Below are 22,644 nucleotides of genomic sequence, written 5' to 3' on the forward strand. Positions count from 1 at the left end.
AAGAAAGATCATAAACACTATGCATGCAGTGGAGCCAAGAGGGTTTTGGTAAATCTCTCAAATCATATTATACCATAGACGTTACAGAGGTTTTTGAATTTCATATTAGGTTTTATGAGACAGTTCAGGTTTTTGTATTTCATATTAGGTTTTATATGAGACAGTTCAGGTTTTTGAATTTCATATTAGGTTTTATGAGACAGTTCAGGTTTTTGTATTTCATATTAGGTTTTATATGAGACAGTTCAGGTTTTTGTATTTCATATTAGGTTTTATATGAAACAGTTCAGGTTTTGTATTTCGTATTAGGTTTTATATGAGACAGTTCAGGTTTCTGTATTTCGTATTAGGTTTTATATGAGACAGTTCAGGTTTTTGTATTTCATATTAGGTTTTATATGAGACAGTTCAGGTTTTGTATTTCGTATTTGGTTTTATATGAGACAGTTCAGGTTTTTTGTATTTCATATTAGGTTTTATATGAGACAGTTCAGGTTTTGCATTTCATATTAGGTTTCATATGAGACAGTTCAGGTTTCTGTATTTCGTATTAGGTTTTATATGAGACAGTTCAGGTTTCTGTATTTCGTATTAGGTTTTATATGAGACAGTTCAGGTTTCTGTATTTCGTATTAGGTTTTATATGAGACAGTTCAGGTTTTGTATTTCATATTAGGTTTTATATGAGACAGTTCAGGTTTTGTATTTCATATTAGGTTTTATATGAGACAGTTCAGGTTTTGTACTTCGTATTTGGTTTTATATGAGACAGTTCAGGTTTTTTGTATTTCATATTAGGTTTTATATGAGACAGTTCAGGTTTTTTGTATTTCGTATTAGGTTTTATATGAGACAGTTCAGGTTTTTTGTATTTCGTATTAGGTTTTATATGAGACAGTTCAGGTTTTGTATTTCATATTAGGTTTTATATGAGACAGTTCAGGTTTTGTATTTCGTATTTGGTTTTATATGAGACAGTTCAGGTTTTTTGTATTTCATATTAGGTTTTATATGAGACAGTTCAGGTTTTTTGTATTTCGTATTAGGTTTTATATGAGACAGTTCAGGTTTTTTGTATTTCATATTAGGTTTTATATGAGACAGTTCAGGTTTTGTATTTCGTATTAGGTTTTATATGAGACAGTTCAGGTTTTTTGTATTTCGTATTAGGTTTTATATGAGACAGTTCAGGTTTTTTTTATTTCATATTAGGTTTTATATGAGACAGTTCAGGTTTTGTATTTCGTATTAGGTTTTATATGAGACAGTTCAGGTTTTGTATTTCGTATTAGGTTTTATATGAGACAGTTCAGGTTTTTTTTATTTCATATTAGGTTTTATATGAGACAGTTCAGGTTTTTGTTTTTCATATTAGGTTTTATATGAGACAGTTCAGGTTTTTTTTATTTCATATTAGGTTTTATATGAGACAGTTCAGGTTTTGTATTTCGTATTAGGTTTTATATGAGACAGTTCAGGTTTTGTATTTCGTATTAGGTTTTATATGAGACAGTTCAGGTTTTGTATTTCATATTAGGTTTTATATGAGACAGTTCAGGTTTTGTATTTCGTATTAGGTTTTATATGAGACAGTTCAGGTTTTTGTATTTCATATTAGGTTTTATAAGAGACAGTTCAGGTTTTGTATTCTGGATAAGGTTTTATACAAGACGGTTGAGATTGTTGTATTTTGTATTTTTCTATTTTGTATTCAAAATATATTGTGTATTAGGTTTTATATGAGATGGGTCAGGTTCATGAGGTGGATGTCCTATGGGATTGCCTTATTCATATGAATATTCATATTAAACACTGACGTTTGATACTTTAAAAACCATTCAGTTGTTCATTGTTCTTTTATATACATGTAGATTTACATTGACTCCTTAAGTAAAAATTAAAGCTTGTCTTCAAATACTATCGGAGGAGTCGGCTAGTCTGTCCAGCTTACCCTAATGAAAGCTGAGTATATTCCATTGACAACACAGAGGGTAAATTAGTTACAGAGAGCCTGTTAACAGCATTTATACCCCTTCCGTGATAGGAATTTAGACGATTGTGCATTGTAGAACTCGAGCTGCGGGGGATCAAAACTGTTGGACAGATTAAATATTTGCAATCAGATTTACTCATCACCTCAGAATCGGAAACGGTGTCAAATCTGAAAAACATTCACCAGGTGTGGTTTGTACGTCCTCAAATAACAGTAGATCAGGATGTTACCCCGTTTCCATTGCCACTATACATACAGCAATACAGGTCTTGCAGTGCAAGATGAGACTAAACCTAATGAGTAAAGCTGTGAGACAGAACACCCACAGGATCACACATTACGGTTACAATATCTCATCAGGTACTGCCGCTAATTAAACTGGTCAAACTGCTAATGTACAGGATGTACAGTCAGTGTAGATGACTCCATTATTACATGGAGAGGATGAGATTTTTCATTGTGAAACTGCTTTTAATGGCGTACTGAAAAGCTCTAGTAGTAAGTTCTGGTTTGACCCCTTGTCAGAGTACCACCTTAAATTTTATTTCCACCTCCCTCAGTTGAACTGTGATTTTTTTCTTCAATAATGTTGCTGGAATATTTCTTATTTTCATAAGTGAGCAAGTAAGACAATGTTCATAAATGTGCTTTTATTGCGGCGTCTTTGTGGAGAGGTGCAAAATGTTTTCACAACAGGTGGTTCTCACCTGTCCCTTTTCACCTAGCAGTGCAACATAGTCACAATGTTTCACACACAGCCAGAAAAGTGTCCCAGTTAATCTAATAAGCTAATCTAATTTTTTTATTTTTTTTTACTTGAGTATAATTAAAAATATTCAAGGTGACCACTCTGCTACTGGAATGGCCATTAGGGAGGCGCAGAAAGGGGTTAAATTGGTAAGGTGAGTGCAGTAGTTTAAATTACTTGCTTACAGAGGAGAGGTCACAATAAACTAACAGAGATGAATACTGACAATGTTTATCTTTAAATGCTTAACCATTAGTTTAGGCAAATAAATGAACACAGTAAGACATCACATACAGGGTGATTCAAAAAGATTCATCTGATTTCAAAGCGTCATTTTGTTACAGCCGTGAGGCGTCTAGGAACCAATCACATATCAATTGAAAGAGGGGGTCATAGAGTTTCCAACAGCTCCAACAGCTCACAGGGTTCGTCGTTGGTTCCACAATACTGGATGATCTCCGAAATTGCACTGAAAGAGCTGTGAGTACAGTGACACCCCACATGCTCTATAGAGTATAGGATGAATCTGACTATGGCGTTGATGTTGTCCGTACAGCTGGAGGAGGTTCATATTGAGCACCTGTACAATTACATAATAAACTTTATGCTCACTTAAACCATTTACAACTTACTTCATTGTTCTGTAATGATTTACGAGTGAAATAAATCATTTTGAAATCGGACGAATCTTTTTGAATCACCCAGTTCTAACTCTTATTTTGAATGTACTTTGATAGCCTAAGGAACATTTAAAAGTTGTTTGGCCATATTGTTAGTCGAAATAAAATGGTGAAATAAATTAAAAATAAAATGGAATTAAAATACATACTAACACAGGCTTAATGCGCTGTCAGACATGGGCAAGCACTCTGGTGGACCTTTCATATTGAGATTTGGGTTTATTTTATTGGTCCACAGAACTGGATTTTGTGGGTAGGTTCATTTGAAGTAATTCATTTCGTGGTAGCGCTTAACGTTTCCTGCTTTGACCAGCACAGACTCTAAACAGACGATCATTTTTTAACTTAAAACGGGGAGAAAAAACTCAGTAGTCTCTTAGCAACGATCAACTCATTGATCACTTCAAATCCAGCCATGAAAGCGAACAGCAACTTCGTTAAGGTAAAGGGTCTCGTATGATGGAGAACCTGTTTTTTTCTGAAATATAAGACGTTTATGTAGTTGGTAAACATTGTTTTATAAAACATAGCATTTGCCACCCAGTCCATGTATGAAAAAACTGCTCAGACAGCCCACTTTGAATTCACCGTCTCTGTGATGTCACAAAAAACTAATATATATATATATTCACCTGTTCAGCTCACAGCAGTTTAGCCCCACCCATTCATACTGAAGTTATAAGGAGGCTTTCAGCCTGGGCTGCTTTTTGAATGAGGCTCAATACTGGGCAGCCAATCAAAACAGAGCTCATCTACACACATTCATTTTTTAATAAAAGGTACAGTAACAAAAACAGGCTGGAAAACGGTCATGTAAAAATGAATGATGGCTGTTCTTCATACATAAACCCACCCAAACATTAATGTAAATCTGAGGGAACAAATTAAAATGTTGGATATGGACCCTTCAAAATGGTCAATGTTTATGGCAAACTCCACGTACATTTTGGACACATTCTAATTTGTTAATGTTGATATTTCTTTTTTTATGAGGGGCTGGTTCAAAGCAGAACCTTGTAGAAGCATGTATAGGTTTCTCGCTAGTTCCTACTGACACCATCGGCACTGTAAACACTGTACATTACGGTTCAGACTGCAATAATGCTGATGCAGTTGAATATGAGGCAGTTCTGTTTTTTGTATTGTTTACAGTGTGGGTGCTCTGTTTTATATTGGCTTCACACAAGGACATGCAGTCTTTCTTTATTTTCATTTTCATTTTTCTATCTGTGTAGTATGTAAAAGTTTGGGCACCCCTGGTCAAATTACATGTTTTGTTGATTGAGGGAAAGTAGGTTAACAAATACTCTACAGAGAACGCAATGACGCACATTTTAGCACAAACGTACTGTTTATTTACTCTAACAAATTGGGGGAAAAAGAGAAAGCATTAAATGTGGTCTGTGCAAAAATAATGGCACATATGTTTTATTTCTAATGTGTTAAACTCAGTAAATACATAGAAACTGTGCACTAAAAACTAGCCGAAAATGTTTTGTTCTCTGTGGAGAACGGTGTCAACTTATTTTTATTTAGAAAATCAATAAAAGAGAATGAGAATTGAATTTCTGAATTGAAAATTGTGTGGAAAAAGCCTATTTTTACATCTGCTGTGAACTAAAATCTGTCCCAGTTTACCTTCTGTATAAACAGTACTATAGAAATTTCTTTAGACAGTTCCAAGAGAACCTGCTGGATCAGACTTAAAACCTTTTGTACTAAAAACTTGGGGATGGGAAAAAAAAAATCCATCTAACCACCAACGGTCCAAACTGTTATTGAAGTCAGAACCTCACTGCTGTCCTGAAGAATGACCTGGTCTGCCCAGATTCATAACAAAACGCAGATCACACCCACCTCAACCCACCCCTATATACCAACACAGGACCCTCCAATCAGGCTAAAGGAGCTTAAATGTCACATACAAGTCACTGTTGTGAACTTGAGGCTGACTATACAGCAGGACAAAACAGAGCAAAAGAGGCGCCCTATTAGCCCTAATATTTCATTATTCTGGCCTATTAGGGTGACGCGCCGGCCGTGGCCGGGGCATGACGTCACCCCGCAACGTGGGAACCACGAGTGGAAAAAGGGCAGCAAAACGGCCCGAGAAATGAACTTTAAGGGACGTGTTTTGTTTATACGACTCACATAACTCAGCCGAGGCTTGGAATAAATGCGCTGCTGGCTGAAAATGTGGGTGGGTTTATAAAGTAACGTGAGGAATTGGGCTGTAAGGGGTCAGCAGGGCCAGTAACCCTCAGCTGGAGTCTGTTCAACAACATGAGGAAACGTCTTTCTAAGTGAACGAGGCCCTCCCTCCCTCCATTTTCCATTTTCCATCAGAGCTGGTGGCTGCCGTTAGGCCCCAACTCTCTCTCTCTCTCTAACCGAGCTGAACTAAAGGGACACAAACACACAGGCAGCGCCGTCTCTTCCTCTCTCCCTCCCCTCTCTTCCTTCTCCCGCTCAGTCAATCTCACAGCTACGGGGTCCTAATTTCGCTCTGCAGGCTGAAGCTGCATCGGACCAAAACTCCGCTCAGCGTTTCAGTGTGTAGAGGGGGGTTTTCCCCGCAGACAACACAACAAAAACAACACAAACTTCTCTCTCTCCCTCTCTCCCTCTCTCCCTCCCTCCGCGGACAAACCTACCGGCCATCTGGGCTCCAACTCCCGCTCACACGACCGACAGCGTCCCGCAGAGTGGAGAAAACCCGCCCGTCCGCCTGCGCTGCTCTTTTAGTCGGAAAAGTAAAAGTAGAGTCGCAGGTTTTTTCGCTTCCTTCAGCTCCGCCGCCCTCCCTCTCTCTCTCTCGTTCTCTCTGTTTCTCTCTCTCTCTCTCTCGTTCTCTCTGTTTCTCTCTCTCTCACACACAGTCACTTTCTCGCGTGAGCAGCTGCGGAAATACCCGAAGGAATGACGTGGGTCTGCTTAAAGGAGCCGCGCGCTTCATGTGCGTCGTTCTGAGTTTGGCTTGTATTGAAGTTTTCGTACAAGTGATCGGTCTTACTGTAACTAACACCTCGTCCTCCTTCTGTTCCATATCTATTTCTATAGCTGAGGTTGTTTCTTTCTTTCCTTTTTCATCTTCCTTGGCTAAACACTCTTAATGAAAGTGGTTCTTCAGGGGTTTTTAGTGAGGAGGTGTATTAAATTACCGCGCACTAACCTGTGTTACTCAGTTTAACACTTTTTGTTTCATACCTTTTTCTGATGTAATACATTCTGTGTTAAAGTAACCCTGAATGTGTCCTTTGTAACTGAACACACTGATGTGTCTAGTTAGAGACAGAATGTGTTGTTTTTAACAATTGTATATAGAAAAATAACTATAAGTGTGCGTAGAACTATAGGTGTAAATAGAACTGTAAGTGTGCGTAGAACTATAGGTGTAAACAGAACTGTAAGTGTGTGTAGAACAGTAAATGTATATAGAACAATACATGCGTATATACCATATACCATAAGCGTATATAGAACTGCATGTACGTAGAAAATAAAGGTATAAAGAACTACAAGTGTGTGTAGAACTATAGATTTAAAAAGAATTGTAAGTGTATGTAGAACTATAAGTGTGTGTAGAACTGTAACTGTAAGTAGAACAATAAATGTATATAGAACTATAAGTGTATATAGAACTAAACATATGTAGAACAATAAGCGTATAAGGAACTATGAGTGTGTGTAGAACTATAGGTGTAAATAGAACTGTAAATGTAAGTAGAACAATAAGTGTATATAGAACAATAAATGTATATAGAACAATAAGTGTATATAAAACTATGTGTATATAAAATTATACGTGTATATAGAAACATAAGTGTATACAGAACAACAAATGTATATAGAACTATTAGTCTATAAAGAACAATAAATGTATATAGAACAATAAGTGCATATAGAATGACAAGTGTACATAGAAACATAAGTGTATATAGAACAATAAATGACCTATTAGTGTATATGGTTTGGTCCAAATCTGAGCAAAACGTTTCATTTTTTAAAAATAATGTTGATAGAAAACTTAACTGAAATTAAATAGGTTAAATAGATTAAATTGATTACACTTGAAAATGGATGAAAATGGCCATCGTTTTCATTTCTGCCTTATACTGCATTTTTATAATATATTTTCTATACAGGCCTTTTGTAATAAATATCCAGAGATGGTTATTCATTTATTTTAGTCACATACAAAAGGAATATATATTTTCATATATGTTGGATTTGTAAATCGTATATTTCTTCTACATATGTGCATAGATTTCAATACATTGATATATATGTGCATGTGTTGGCATATATTTAAATTTTTACATTTTTCACATTAAGATACATTTACCACACATATTTTAAACATCATATATATTGCACATATATTTTTAATATATGAAAATGTATGTACACATAGTTTTCTTCCACATGGGCAGCATCGTGATCATCAAACCTTTTTTTTGAAGCCTCGGTGCCTTTATTCCAAATAATATTGATAAAAGTGCAGTTTATTATGGAAATATATAATGGAAATATTTATATGGTGTTTTGGAAAAGCGTAGAAATAAAAGTAATAAATAAAAGTATAAATAATTACACCGAAAGTGGGTGTGGCTTAAAGCAGAAATGAGAGTGAGGTGTAAACGAACGCAGACTAATCAAAAAGTGCTGACATTAATAGCTTACAGAATGTAATGCTGACGGCCAATCAGCAGCCCAGATTTTGGAATAAGCACGTCTACTGAATTACCCGAACCCTCTTTATTCCTGTATCTGTTCACCATTGTTTTTGGTCAATGTTGTGAAAGTGAGATAAAAGACTGTATAAAATACGACAACAGCAACAACAACAATAATAATAATAATACTACAATGGCTGAGTGATAATAAAGGAGTAATAGCAACAGTAATAAAACATTCCCATATTAATTAGCTTTATGTAATTAATAACAAATGTGTATCTGCATGCACACAAATGCACATGCCTACACACTAAAACAAAAACAGAAAAACAAACAAAATTATGATCTCTCTCTCTCTCTCTCTCTCTCTCTCTCTGTCTCTCTCCCTCCACTGAACATTTTTCAGCTTTAGTTTATTTAACTACTTTACATGCAATATTACTAACAATAAATATACAACATAATCCTAACACATATCTTTGTTTGGGTATCTGTGATAATAGCATCTGTGAACATGCACACACAAATATCAATGCATATACGTGCCAGAAATAAACATACAAACAACAAAGAAACAAAACAAAGCTTATTTGGTGTAAAACTAGCTGAGTGTGAAAGTCTCTTGCGGTTCACTCACCTCAGCATCCCTTAAGAAGAGAAAGTGATCAGCAGGCAGTCTGTGGTTTTGTTCTGTTGCAGGAGGCAGAAAACCTTCAGCTGCTGAGGAGAACCAGCTCTGCAGCGAAGTGGTGATCCATGGTGAGGTTCAGATGAAGCCTGTGTGGATCTGCTCTTCAAAAACAGCTTCGCTCGACGAGGATGGGATTCGAACCCACGCGTGCAGAGCACAATGGATTAGCAGTCCATCGCCTTAACCACTCGGCCACCTCGTCGCTTCCGGCAAATTGTTCTTGGCTACAGGCCCAGTCAGCTCACTGACAAGCACACAGACGTACATACCCAGATGCCGCGTTGTCTGTTGTTCTCTATGTGAGGCGATACGTCTGCGCGTCCGCCATGTTGGTGCGGTCAAGATCCGCTTGTGAACGAGCTCACTTGTATTGAGAGAGTCTCAGGATTAAATCGGTCACAACTTCCTTATTACTCAACCGATTTTCACCAGTTTTGTTTTGTTATAATCCTCAGACACAGATTAATCTAGGTTGCACGGGCTGCTCTCGGTAGCTTTTATTACTTTGAGAACTGATCGTGCTAATTAACCGTCCGGACCAGCAGGAAAGTATCCAGTCTGCACCTGATGTTAAAAACTGAATTAAGCGCGAGCTCCGATATGCTGTAAAACCTGATGAGTTAAGTCAATTCCAATGATTTGAGGAAACTGATTACTTAAATATTTTAAGTTCAATAACTCATTTACACTTCAGTAAATGAAGTAAACTGTATTAACTCCATTTGTTTTGTTGATATTAAAATGATTGCATATTTGGGATTTATGTTTAATCTGTTCTAACTCAATATAATTAAGTAACTGTAAATTAAATTCACCATTATGCTTCAATTCTGACAAATTCCTACTGTATTGCAGAGATATGATCATAAACATTTGGAACACTATCTTGTCTACTTTAACTGCACTACAGACCACCACACCAAATACAGTACAGTGTAAAACACACATGTTGTCTTTGCAGCATTCAGCCACAACAGAACCACACACAATAAAGAGGATCTTAGTAATTCAGCTCTTTTATTTCTGATTTTTGATCAGTACTGATCAACATAATTCACAAAAGTTTATACGTCTTAATGACGCAAGGGAGGGTAGGCTGGGGAGAATGACAACACACAGATGGTGAAGAGACATGCCCAACATGTAAATATATGGTACTAAGAGCCAATAGGAATGACGTGAGTTTTACTCAAAAGGGTTACACTGACCAAATAATTATCAAGTAAAGCTGAGAAGTCTAAAACTAAATTGCAATACGTTTATTCAACTCAAATAATTCAATAAAGTTATGAAAAAAGCATGAATCTCCCAATCATTTAAATGTAAATCTTTATTCTGTCTTTCACATTAAGCCACAGTAAATTTTTAACAGTCTTTAAAAACAACCCATTATTGGCCTGTTTGTTTTTGCATGTAAAGTTAAATAAAAATAGTGAATATAATGCATTTAGCTATAGTTACCTTAACTCAAAATATGTAGTCTTACTCAAAATGACTTACTTAAACTGTCTTACTCAAAATGACTGATTTACTATCTCAACATATCATTATTGAGTTAATTTGATTTTTTCAGATTAAGTTACTCCAACTTTCTGTAGTATTTAAGTTGTGTTAACTTATTTTTTTCATTAAGATGTGCAGTGAGTTTTAGGCTGTAGAAACACAATCTCACACATAACATTAAATCCATCAATGTGTGAATCACTTCCAATTTTAATGCACATAAAAATAAAATAACCCCCCAAAACACAGTAAGAAGGATGAAGCAAAGCAGGCTTCCTATTGGCCAGCTTCTTGTGCGAGGTTCTCCATTCCACCTTAAACGGTGCAGCAGTTACTTACTGGTGTCTGAAGCTGCATCATTTAAGGTGGAACGGGAAAATTTGAACAAGAAGCTGGCAAATAAGAAGCCAACTCCAGGTTCGTGTAAGAAGGTTCTAATGTTAATCTATTATGAATATCTACACGGATTAGGGAATGCTATAACTTACCACTACAAAGCATTAACCATTGTTGTAAATAAATAACTACATAAAGTTAAGATCCCCTGAATAGACTGTTAAATGAAATATGCTTAATATAAAACTAGAGAAAAAACAATCACATCAACAGCATCACCAACCACACAGCCATGTCTACATAAACACACAAACAATACGCATCACACAAACATGAGCGTGGATCACTGCGTTCCCTCCATTATATAATCCTATCCCACTTTCTGAGTGCAATATTCTTGAAATGGTATAATTTTGGTCAGTATCTTTATTAAACTGCCGCTCTGTAATGGTACTGAATGCAGTCCAGCAGTGATGTTGACCGCCCTAACATGGCGGCGTCATTGACGTGCCTGGCTGGAGCCAACACAGCATCTAGTTATGTATATCTATGGCCAACCAGTCTACACTAGCAGGTTAACACCTTCACGTCCTACAACTACATTTAGCATGATGAGGAAACTCCCACAGGGCTTGTTCTGATTGATCTGACGTGCTGAAACTTTCTATCCATGTTCTTTGGATGAACATCTAACAGTATTCATTTAAACCGTTTGCAACACGTACTCTTTCTGCTCCAGTGGGATTTGTATTTTCTATGGTTTGTGCCATCTTGACTGAACTTGATATGATGAATGAAGGCACTTTTTGTCATATGGTTTATTTAAAAATCTGATTTGTGCTCAGAAAATATACTGAATAGAGTATACATGCAAAATAATCTAAAATGATTACATCTACTGTGTTCACATGCACCAGAGTTTTTCGCCCCACAAAGCAGGATTTTGAGTCAGCTCAAAGTTAAGCCTGTCAAACAGGTCAAACAGGACCAAACACAGCGGTCCTTCAAGAAAGACCCAGCGTGAATTTACCGATCAAAATAACGGCGATACAGACACACGCCGTCACGTATGAAGGTCGACATTGCAGCGCCACGGGTCACGACTGCATCGCAAAGTTTTTTAAACGTTTTAGAAAAAAACAGATATAAAAAGTATACATTTATCGCTCACAACAGCAGCGGTTATGATTCGTAGTTTATGCTAATTTTTAATTAAATTTGTTTACAGAGGGGGTGTCGTGGAAGGGAGTCATATATTTGATTTGTTAAAAGCAGCAACCTCTTATCAGAAGCTGAATTACAAACCCGTCTTCGCAGCTTGGCGGACGCTAACGTTCCTTCGGGGGCGTTGGGAAATTCTTCTGCGAGGAGGGAGTTGGAAAATGATAAATATATGAAAGGGTCGGGGATAACTCTTTAACGTTTAGCACGCGGGTGAGTATGACCTCACAGGTTAAAAAAACAGAAATAGAAAAAGATACTTTGAGCCTCCGGGGTGGATGACGTATTAAAAATATTTCTGCCTGTATTAAATAACCGCATCATTTTTTATCTGAATCAAAGTACATTTTCGTGTGTTTTTTCATACGCATGCTTAAATAATCATGTCATTTTTTTTATCTAAATCAAAGTACATTTTCATATGTTTTTCATTAAAGCATCATCTCATATTTTCAACTCTTTTAATGTTTTGTTTCTTGTGTGTTTGAATAAAGTAAACATTTGTTTTTTAAGTGTAGCGATTTTCTTGAAATATATAATCTCAGACATTGAAAGATCATTTTGAATCATTTATTGATGAAATCACAACAGTAAACACATCTTTGCACACCGTGTACAATACGACAGTAAGAATCTACCCGCAGCAAACTTTTCACGTATTTTTAACCGAGCGATCGTTTTCTTGTGAATTGGGGCTGTAAGGGTTTAGGACTTGTGAAAAGTTAAGACCCTTCATAGGTTGTTTTAGAAAATACACTCAGTGATGTCCGCACGCGTCGGACGTACAGTCCTGTACTTGTCGAAAACCGCAAACACGATGACGTTTATGGTGTTGGGCAAAGGTGCTCGAAACCGGAGGTCTAGCCTGACGTTCCCCGACTGTATTAACGAAACGTGGTCACCGGAGCTTTCGTCGGGGGTCAAGTTGAACGCGAATAAACAGTAGCCCTGAGAAAAATCTTCACGAGAGATGACCAAAGGCTGGTCCCTCAATCCTCTGTCCGTCGCCTCGATCAGGCTTTGATATTCGCGCAGACAGCGCTGCCTGGGAAAAAGGGGTCGAAGAGGCGTGGACGGATAGGACCACCGTCAGGTTTAAAGATTCCACGTCGTAATGATGAAAATTAAAATGGTTTCGCGCCTAAGATCCGCTAAAAGCTTCCTTATGAACGAAACCTATAGCGATGAATTTTGGCACTTGGCCCACTTAACACTTTCACGTTAACTCTCTCTAACGGGTACTTGGCGTTAGACTTGAGCAAAGCTGACGCGTGCTCCAGTTTCACACTGGGCCCAGTTTCACTTTTCAGGTACAAAAGGGCCGATAAAATGTGAAGTTTATAGCCCAGGTTCGTTTTTATTACGAACTAATTTTATTCTCACGTCGACAGAATTTAAAAGAGGCTTTTCCTGAAATCCGAAGTCGTTATGCAAATGCCCCATCAATTCAAACGTTCGGCTCCTTTCGCAATAAGCATTTCACCACCTTAAGCCACCATTGTCTCTGTTCGGGTCAGCTTCGTCCATGTGCCCAACAGCCCCGCCGCGAATCCAGAGTAGAATAGTTAAGCAAACACTCCAGAACGGCCCTGTAGGTGTACAGCGAACCGCTCTGAGAAATGAGCTTATCGCCGAGGGACAGGTCGACTTGGCTAAAAAGAGTAGCCGCGGGGTAATTGATCAAACCTACGGCCGCGCTAGCCGCCAGATCGGTTCCGTCCGCTTTGGTAACTTTACACGTGAGGTACAAAAGCGAACGGTTCAGATCGACGTAGGTGTCCCCGACCCCGCTATGAAAAATTCCAGGGGTCCGTTATCGGTGATGGCCGTGATCGGAGGCGTTTCTACATATCTGTAGGATTCTATACTGTGTTGCGTCATAGGGATCGTAAATAGGTCCAACTCGGCCTTCATGCATTCCGCCGAGGCGCTGTGTTTGAGAGACATCTTTAAAATATGTCGGGCCGCACCGGTTTTCCGCTCGCTCTTTGTTTCTTCTTAAGACGGAGAGCGCACCCGCCAGCTTCCTGTTCAGATTGAAGCCTTTTGAAAAAACGCTTTTATTTTTAAAAGGTGCAGAACCGCGTCTCCCCGGCGGGCGCATGCGCCGATTCGCACGACTCAAAACCACCAGGCCTTCGCCCTCCTGCCACCTTTCTGACACGTTTCCCAATAATTTCCCCGCCGCTGCAGAAACCACGTCTTTTGTGATATTTTTAGCAGCGGTCTTGAGGTGCGGTCTGACCAAGCTGAACCCCGATTTTAGTAGCGGCACCGCCAGTCTAAACAAACCCCGATACCTCTTCCGTACTGCACGGGCGCTCCGCTGAAACCTTCTATGCCAGCCCCAGCCTGTTCTGTGTAATAGCGGACGTATTGACTAGGGTCGGCGTAATAAGCAGACATTTTTTTTCGGATCGGTCAAAAATGTAGCTTCACGATCACTTTTCCAAATTCGAATTTGACGTTTCAGAGTCTTTAACTCTATTAAAATTTAATCAAAAATGTGTTTGCTGACCGGGTTGTAATGCACCTTGTCAAAATTTGGTTTTAGTAGGGTCTATCCACTTCTGTTCCTCGAAGCCCAGAATGTGCGCCAACTGTCCGTGTGTTTGAATCTGAATAGGCCATCCGTCTCGTGACCTCATCCAAATACAACTCGACATGGGTTTTGGTGGTTCTAAACTATTTGTTCATTTCGGTCAAAATGTCGTTGATGTAGGTGTAATATCCACATTTTAATTTAAAATGAGTGTGGAGTGAGGAGTGAGCATCACAGAGATGTGGTCTGAGTAGGCTTCTCTGTAATGCTCACTCCAGCGTACAGAGCGCTCATCAGACGTGCCAAACCAGACCAGAAGCAAGTGAGAACCTGGCCACCAGGATCTATCTCTGCTCTTCAGGACTGTTTTGAGCACACTGATTGGGAGATGTTCAGAGAGGCAGCAACCTCCGGTGACTCCATCAAACTGGAGGAGTATACAGAATCAGTGACTGGCTACATCAGCAAGTGCATTGATGATGTTACTGTCTCCAAACTCGTCACAACTCACCCCAACCAGAAACCATGGATGACTGCAGAGGTGTGCATGCTGCTGAGAACCCATTACAAGGCTTTCAAGTCAAGGGACAAAGCAAGCCTCAGGATAGCAAGAGCCAAGTTTCCCGGGCCATCAAAGAGGCTAAGCGTGCCTACTCAAAGAAAATCCATCACTTTCAAAACACTGCTGACACACGGTGCATGTGGCAGGGCATCCAGGCCATCACCAAATACAAGTCACCTCCACCTGCTTGTGACAGTGATGCGACCCTTCCAGACACTCTAAATAACTTCTGTGATCGGTTTGAAGCACAGAACGGCACAACAGCGAGGAAAACCACTCCTCCTCCAAGTGAACTGTGTCTGTCCACAGCTGATATGCGGAGAACTCTACACAGATTCAACGCACGGAAAGCACCAGGATCCGACAGCATACCGGGCAGAGTGCTCAGAGAATGCGCCATACAGCTGGCTGATGTTCTCACAGACATATTCAACATCTCTCTGAGCACTGCAGTCGTTCCAACGTGCTTCAAGTCCACCATCATCATCCCTGCGTCTCCAGTGTCCTGCCTCAATGACAACCGCCCCGTTGCACTCACTCCAATCATCATGAAGTGCTTTGAGAGGCTTGTCATGAGGCACATTAAAGACCAGCTTCCTCCTTCACTGGGCCCACTGCAATTTGCATATCGCCACAACCGCTCAACAGACGACACCATCTCCACCACACTCCACCTGGCTCTCACCCACCTGGACAATAGAGACACCTATGTCAGAATGCTGTTCATAGACTTCAGTTCAGCATTCAACACCATCATCCCTCAGCAGCTGATTGGAAAACTGAGCCTGCTGGGCCTGAACACCTCCCTCTGTAACTGGGTCCTGGATTTCCTGACTGAGAGACCTCAGTTGGTCAGGATAGGTAATAACATCTCCAGCACCACCACACTGAGCACCGGTGCCCCTCAGGGCTGTGTGCTTAGTCTGCTGCTGTTTACCCTGCTGACTCATGACTGTGCTGCAAAGTACAGCTCAAACCACATCATCATGTTTGCTGATGACACGACTGTGGTGGGTCTGAACCAACAACCTGTCTCTGAATGTAGACAAAACTAAGGAGATGGTTGTTGACCAAGTTCCTCGGTGTCCACATCACAGAACCTCACCTGGTCCCTCAACACCAACTCCATAGCCAACATCTTTCACAAGTTTTATCCTTATAATTCATGACCAGCCATTTTTTTTCACGGTTTAAATTTTTATACAAAATTCACATCATTTTTTTTCTTTTACACTTCTCAATGGGGAAAATTTGCTCACACTTTCCCACCAACGCTCACCCTGGGAAAAATTTGACATTTTTTCACAGGAAAATTCTTTACATCCTACAATAGTTGTTTACATTTTTTATACACATTAACTCCTGGGAAAATTCTTTACATATTTCACACGTGACGTCACGCATAACTCGTCAACCATTTTGACAATTACGGGGTTAATAACTACTGAGCACAATAGATTAGCAGACCATCGCCTTAACCACTCGGCCACCTCGGTAATGCAATGGTGAATTATAGAAACAATGTAAAGATGCTGCAGAACTTGTTCTGATTGGTCTGTGATAAAACTTGAACATCTAAGGGCACTTACTTGACTTGTCTGATTCAGTGTTTTGTTACAAATCAGTCATCCTTTGTGACCAAAAAAGTGGTTTGATCTCTTAGGTTTTTAGTGATATCTTGTTGACCTTAAACAGCTCTACTTATATCAGATGGAGCTAGTATATCTAAGTCACATTTATCTGGCATCCTAGGTTGGCCAATCAAAACCGTTTATTAGCCAAGAACGTTTTCAGACCCACCTCATCTGGCATCAGGCGTTATTTATGGGAACTCAAGAACAATGCAGCACATTCATTAGAAGCCATGTAATCCCTGATTATTCTCACAATTAAACTTTTGTGACAGAGGGTAGTGTGTTCTCAGTTAGCCAGAAAAGACTAAACTCAGGACTTTCCAATAGGAGGAATCAAAAACCCAATCCCAGCACGTCTATGAGAGAAGCCAAACAAGCATTTTCAACAGCTTCTTCAGAGTTTCTGCAAAATTTCTCTTTCCATGGAGTAAAGCGCCACATTCCTGTAACAATTCACACCAAACATCATAAACCAACCTCACTCAATGAGGATGGGACTCAAACCCACACATGCAGAGCACAATGGATTAGCAGGCCATCACCTTAACCATACGGTCACCTCATCCTACTACAACCTAAGTTATCAGTGGCACTGCTAGTTTGACCCATTCGTGTCCGAAAGCTACAATTAGCCCAATGAAGAACTTTTCACAGAGACAGTTCTGACCGTCTAAATCGATGACACTGTATTCTTACGCTTCAAGCTGACCTGCACTCAGGCTACACTGCTCAACATGACCAGACTGTGAGTGGTTTTCACCTCTTTTAAAACTCGTGTGGTCATCCTGGAAGAAGGCTAACAGCTTAGACCCGGAGATCCCAATAAGGGCATAATGCCAATTACAGAATGACCCACGACTTTGGGGGTCTGTGTAGTATGGTGACAAAACTCCTCCAGGCCTTGTTCTGATTGGTCTAACATGATGAGACTTTGCTTTGTTATACTTTACATAATCATCTAACAGCAGACATTTGAAATCTTTCATTACCTGTATTTTTAAATAAACAGATCAAAACTCAAAACTACCTTAAAATGGGATTATAAAGAGGAAGACAGCTCAGACCTGTATCAGAAGACCAAAAAACCTAAGACCCAAAAGAATCCACCCAAAAACTCTTGTTTTGAGCCATAAACCTGTCTTGAATTTATGGTTTTCATCGTGTAAAGCTGGATGTTTGTGCAGCAAATCCCACCAAAGACCATAAAATAACTTTACACGAGAAGGATGGGATTCGAACCCACGCAGGCAGAGCACAATGGATTAGCAGTCCATCTCCGTAACCACTGGGCCACCTCGTCATCTATGCAGATGTAAGATCATGCTCAAGCCATGCTCAAGCATATCCGATGGTGAATTATAGAAAGAAAGTAAAGATGCTGCAGAACTTGTTCTGATTGGTCTGTGATAAAACTTTGAATGAACATCTAAGGGCACTTACTTGACTTGTCTGATTCATTGTTTTGTTACAAATCAGTCATCCTTTGTGACCAAAAGAGTGGTTTGATCTCTTATCCAATCAGAATCTTTTATTAGCCAAGAACGTTTTTGGACCCATCTCATCTGGCATCAGGCGTAATTTATGGGAACTCAAGAACAATGCAGTACATTCATTCGAAACCATGTAATCCCTGATTATTCTCACAATTAAACCTTTGTGACAGAGGGTAGTGTGTTCTCAGTTAGCCAGAAAAGGCTAAACTCAGGACTTTCCAATAGGAGGAATCAACAACCCAATCCCAGCACGTCTATGAGAGAAGCCAAACAAGCATTTTCAACAGCTTCTTCAGAGCGAAACATTAGTTCAGTGAAGAACTTCCAGAGACAGATCTAATGGTCTATAGTGATGACACTGTATTCTTACACTTCAGGTGAACATCTAACAGTATTTACTTTTTATTTCCACTGCTTGCATTTTTCTATTTCTCATTACAATGCAAAAGACTGAATGTATGATTTGAACCAATGCACAAATTTAAAATCATCCATTGAACAGTGCCCCTGTGCAGGCTTTCAAGGAATTTAGACCAGCAACAGTGGGTGAGTTAAGGAAGGTCCTGGGATTTCTGACCTATTAAAGTGCACATATCAGAAATGTCTCATGCATTGTCAAACTGCTGCATGATTTACTTTCAATATCCCCAAACAAGAAACTGCTAGCAGAGTCAAAACAGAGCAAGGCAAAGAGAAACACAATGAAAACAAAGATTGATCTCCACAACAAAATGCACATCATATAGACAGACCAACATCAAGACATCCTGATTTACCTGGTGGATTGCGTGTCTAAACCTCTGGTTAGGTTATCTAAACCTTGATCTGGAGTTTATCCTACACTGTGATGCATCACAAGCAGGGCTAGGAGCAGTGCTCCACCAGCACCAGGACAGGAAATTGAGTGCGAGTGCTTTTGGGACTAGAACTCTCAATCCAGCAGAAAAGAAGTGCAGCGGCTAACAGACTGGTGTGGAACCAACAACCTGTCTCGCACACACATACTCCACACACACCTCTTTTGAGGCACTACTTGCACTATCTGGAACATTGGTGCTAATACTGCGTTTACACTGTTTTACTACCTCAATAACTGCTGTGCTCACGTATGTTATCTGACTGCGTAACTCACAGATCACAGTGTGTTAAATATCTCTGCACCTTATTCCACAACCTCATGCTCAGAAATGAGTGCTGTGTCGGTGCTACACTGTCCTGTCTGTTTACTGTGTCTAATGTCTGTTTAATTTATCATATTTATTGTTTGCACACTGTCTGCACGTTTGCACTTTTTGTTCCTTGTTGCAGCGTGTTGTTCCTGGAGGAACATAATTTCACCCCACTGTGTACTTGTACATAGATGGAATGACAATAACAGCCTCTTTACTCTTGAATTATAATCTACATTCTGGGAAACTAGAGTTCTTAGCATTAAAATGGGCAGTATGCAAACACTTTAGAGATTATCTGTATCATGCTCCCATGTTTATACTTTACATAGAAAACAACCCTCTTACCTATATCCTCAATACTGCTAAACTCAACGCTACAGGGCAGAGATGGGTGGCAGAACAGGCTGATTTTCATGTTACTATCAAGCACTGACCCGGCAAAGCTAATGCAGAAGCAGACAGACTGTCCAGACTGCCACTAATTATGGATGGGCTCATGTCCCAGTGCACGAAGGTCATCAGTCCAGAGGTGGAAGCGCTAACACGGCACTGTTGCTACCCCACAGTTTAGCTCCATCTCAGGCAGCACTGCTGAGACACAGGTCCAAACAGACTCTCTTCAGCCTCATGCAAGATCGCTTTTATTAACACTGACACTCTGTCACTCAGATTTGTGAACCACCAATAAACCAGCAAAAATGGTGGCCGAGAAGTTCAATGAGTCTGAACACCAGCCAGGATCTTTTCGGGATTATGTAAACAAATGGAAAGGTAGGATGGAAGAGAAATACCAGATTGCATCCAGGTCTGCGGCTAAGTCAGCAAACGGGTATGATAGATAGACAGTATGATAAGAAGAAACATGCGGACCTGACTGAGCAGGCATGGCTGAAGGCAACAGAGTCCTGGTGAGAAACATTCGCTCACACTGGGAAGAGGAGGTGTATGTTGTCAAAGGTCGTGGAGGAAAGGATAGTCCTGTGTTTGAATTCAAAGCTGAAAGTGGTAGAGAAAGGGTTACAGTATTGCATTGGAACCTGTTGCTACCATGTGATCACCTGGCATTTAATAAAGAACCAAAGGTGAATCAGGAGAGACGTGTAGGGAGGAGGGCCAAGGCAGAACACAGACCTCATCAGCTCCAGTCGGACCAACAGTCAGTGAGTGAGTCTGACTCCGATAAACAACATCAGACTGGCTACCTAACATGGTCATCACCCCTATATCAGACCCAGGATACCCTGAACCCAACTGCTCCAGTGTTCCACCCACAAAGAGAGAGAGAGAGTCATTAGAGGTGTCATGGAGAAGTGAGTGAATTAAGCCTTTTAAGATCAGCATCTTATGTCACCTGTATTTTATTATTAATATCAGGATGATGTTTTGTGTGGAGAGGTGAGAATGTGGGGATTAAGGAGAGCATTCACTGAAACCTTGTGTGTTTATACATTCATATGTACGTTACTGGAATTAGTCACAGAATGCATAAGATCATAACTTCTAAAAGTGGTTAAAAATGAGAGAAATTCATAGCAAACCATACACCCCCCACAAAACAAAGAAATACCTCAGCCTTACAGTGAATAGGAATGTGGTGTATAACGTTTTGCCACTAGGTGTCGCTAGCTGGCCCTGTTGCTTGAGTCACAGATTCCTGTACTTCCTGTTTTAGTATGTGCGAGTCCTTGTAAAGAGGGCAAGCAAAACTCATTATAAGTCATATTTACACCATTTTCCAGGTGAGACAACCTAAATAATACAACACTAGTAGTTGGATTAATATAAAAGATGTATTTTTTACAGAGAAGTTGTGCAGTTCAGTGCCTTTGTAACATTGGAAGTATCTTGTGTTGTGGTTAGCCTTTTGTTCATAGCTATGTTAGCTAGTTTTGGCTAGTGTGGTTATCAGAGCATGCATATAAAATTCAGAAATCACACAGGAAAAGGCAAAATGGCATTTATAGTACACACTGCAGAAACACTCTACTGTGGATTTGTCTTTATCTTGATTTTATTATGTGCAGGTCCTTGTAAAAAGAGCAAGCTTCTGCCAAGCAACATTCATTAAAAAACCTTCAGCTGCTGAGGAGAACCAGCTCTGCAGCGAAGTGGTGATCCACGGTGAGGTTCAGATGTATCCTGTGTAGATCTGCTCCCCCAAAACAGCCACACTCGACGAGGATGGGATTCGAACCCACGCATGCAGAGCACAATGGATTAGCAGTCCATCGCCTTAACCACTCGGCCACCTCGTCTGATATGGGTTTAACTTACGGGTCAGCTTGCATTGCCAGGTTAATGTGTTCATGTCCAAGAACTATATTTAATACTGTGAGGAACTTCCACAGAGACCGTTCTGATTCGTCTAAATCAGGGTGTCCAGTCTTATCCCCAGAGGTCCGGTGTGGATGCAGGTTTTCTCATTCATGTCCTGCAGGTTACCTCATTCATGTCCTACAACTACATTAAACATGGATGAATACTGAATACTGAGTATACATGCAGAATAATCTAAAACAGTTACGTCTAATGTGTTTACATGCACCAGGTTTTTTCCCTACAAAGCAGGATTTTGTCAGTCAGCTGAAAGTTAAACCTGACAAACAGGACAATTCATACCAAACACAGACATGATGAACGTAATCAACAGTGTAATCCCACCACGTCCATGAGAGAACCCACACAAGCATTTTCAACAGATTTTTTAAGATTGTGCAAATTTTCTCTTTCCATGCAGTAAAGCTCAACATTCCTGCAGCAATTAACACCAAACACCATAAATCAACCTCACTCGACGAGGATGGGATTCGAACCCACGCGTGCAGAGCACAATGGATTAGCAGTCCATCGCCTTAACCACTCGGCCACCTCGTCTGATATGGGTTTAACTCACGGGTCAGCTTGCATTGCCAGGTTAATCTGTTCATGTCCAAGAACTATATTTAATACTGTGAGGAACTTCCACAGAGACCGTTCTGATTTGTCTAAATCAGGGTGTCCAGTCTTATCCCCAGAGGGCCGGTGTGGATGCAGGTTTTCTCATTCATGTCCTGCAGGTTAACTCATTCATGTCCTACAACTACATTAAACATGGATGAATACTGAATACTGAGTATACATGCAGAATAATCTAAAACAGCTACGTCTAATGTGTTTACATGCACCAGGTTTTTTCCCTACAAAGCAGGATTTTGTCAGTCAGCTGAAAGTTAAACCTGACAAACAGGACAATTCATACCAAACACAGACATGACGAACGTAATCAACAGTGTAATCCCACCACGTCCATGAGAGAACCCTCACAAGCATTTTCAACAGATTTTTTAAGCTTCTGCAAATTTTCTCTTTCCATGCAGTAAAGCTCAACATTCCTGCAGCAATTCACACCAA

The 22,644-nt window shown here is 39.8% G+C and overlaps 1 protein-coding gene and 3 non-coding genes across 4 annotated transcripts in view; all 4 read right to left on the minus strand.

Annotated features, from left to right (window-relative positions):
- The window catches only part of rela (v-rel avian reticuloendotheliosis viral oncogene homolog A), a 35,746-nt gene extending 29,470 nt beyond the window's left edge, over nucleotides 1-6,276 (minus strand). The window contains exon 1 of the mRNA XM_036583191.1: nucleotides 6,076-6,276. Coding sequence (XP_036439084.1) covers nucleotides 6,076-6,082 — 7 coding nt within the window. The 5' untranslated portion in view covers nucleotides 6,083-6,276. The remainder of the gene's footprint in view (nucleotides 1-6,075) is intronic.
- A 2,635-nt stretch (nucleotides 6,277-8,911) lies between these two features.
- trnas-gcu lies at nucleotides 8,912-8,993 on the minus strand. Its single transcript has one exon. It is a non-coding gene; the product is annotated as a tRNA-Ser (tRNA).
- Nucleotides 8,994-21,427: 12,434 nt separating this feature from the next.
- trnas-gcu lies at nucleotides 21,428-21,509 on the minus strand. The gene has a single exon. It is a non-coding gene; the product is annotated as a tRNA-Ser (tRNA).
- A 537-nt stretch (nucleotides 21,510-22,046) lies between these two features.
- trnas-gcu lies at nucleotides 22,047-22,128 on the minus strand. Its single transcript has one exon. It is a non-coding gene; the product is annotated as a tRNA-Ser (tRNA).
- Nucleotides 22,129-22,644: the final 516 nt, after the last annotated feature.

Source organism: Colossoma macropomum, unplaced genomic scaffold (genome assembly GCF_904425465.1).
Source record: "Colossoma macropomum unplaced genomic scaffold, Colossoma_macropomum, whole genome shotgun sequence".
NCBI classification, from domain to species: domain Eukaryota; kingdom Metazoa; phylum Chordata; class Actinopteri; order Characiformes; family Serrasalmidae; genus Colossoma; species Colossoma macropomum.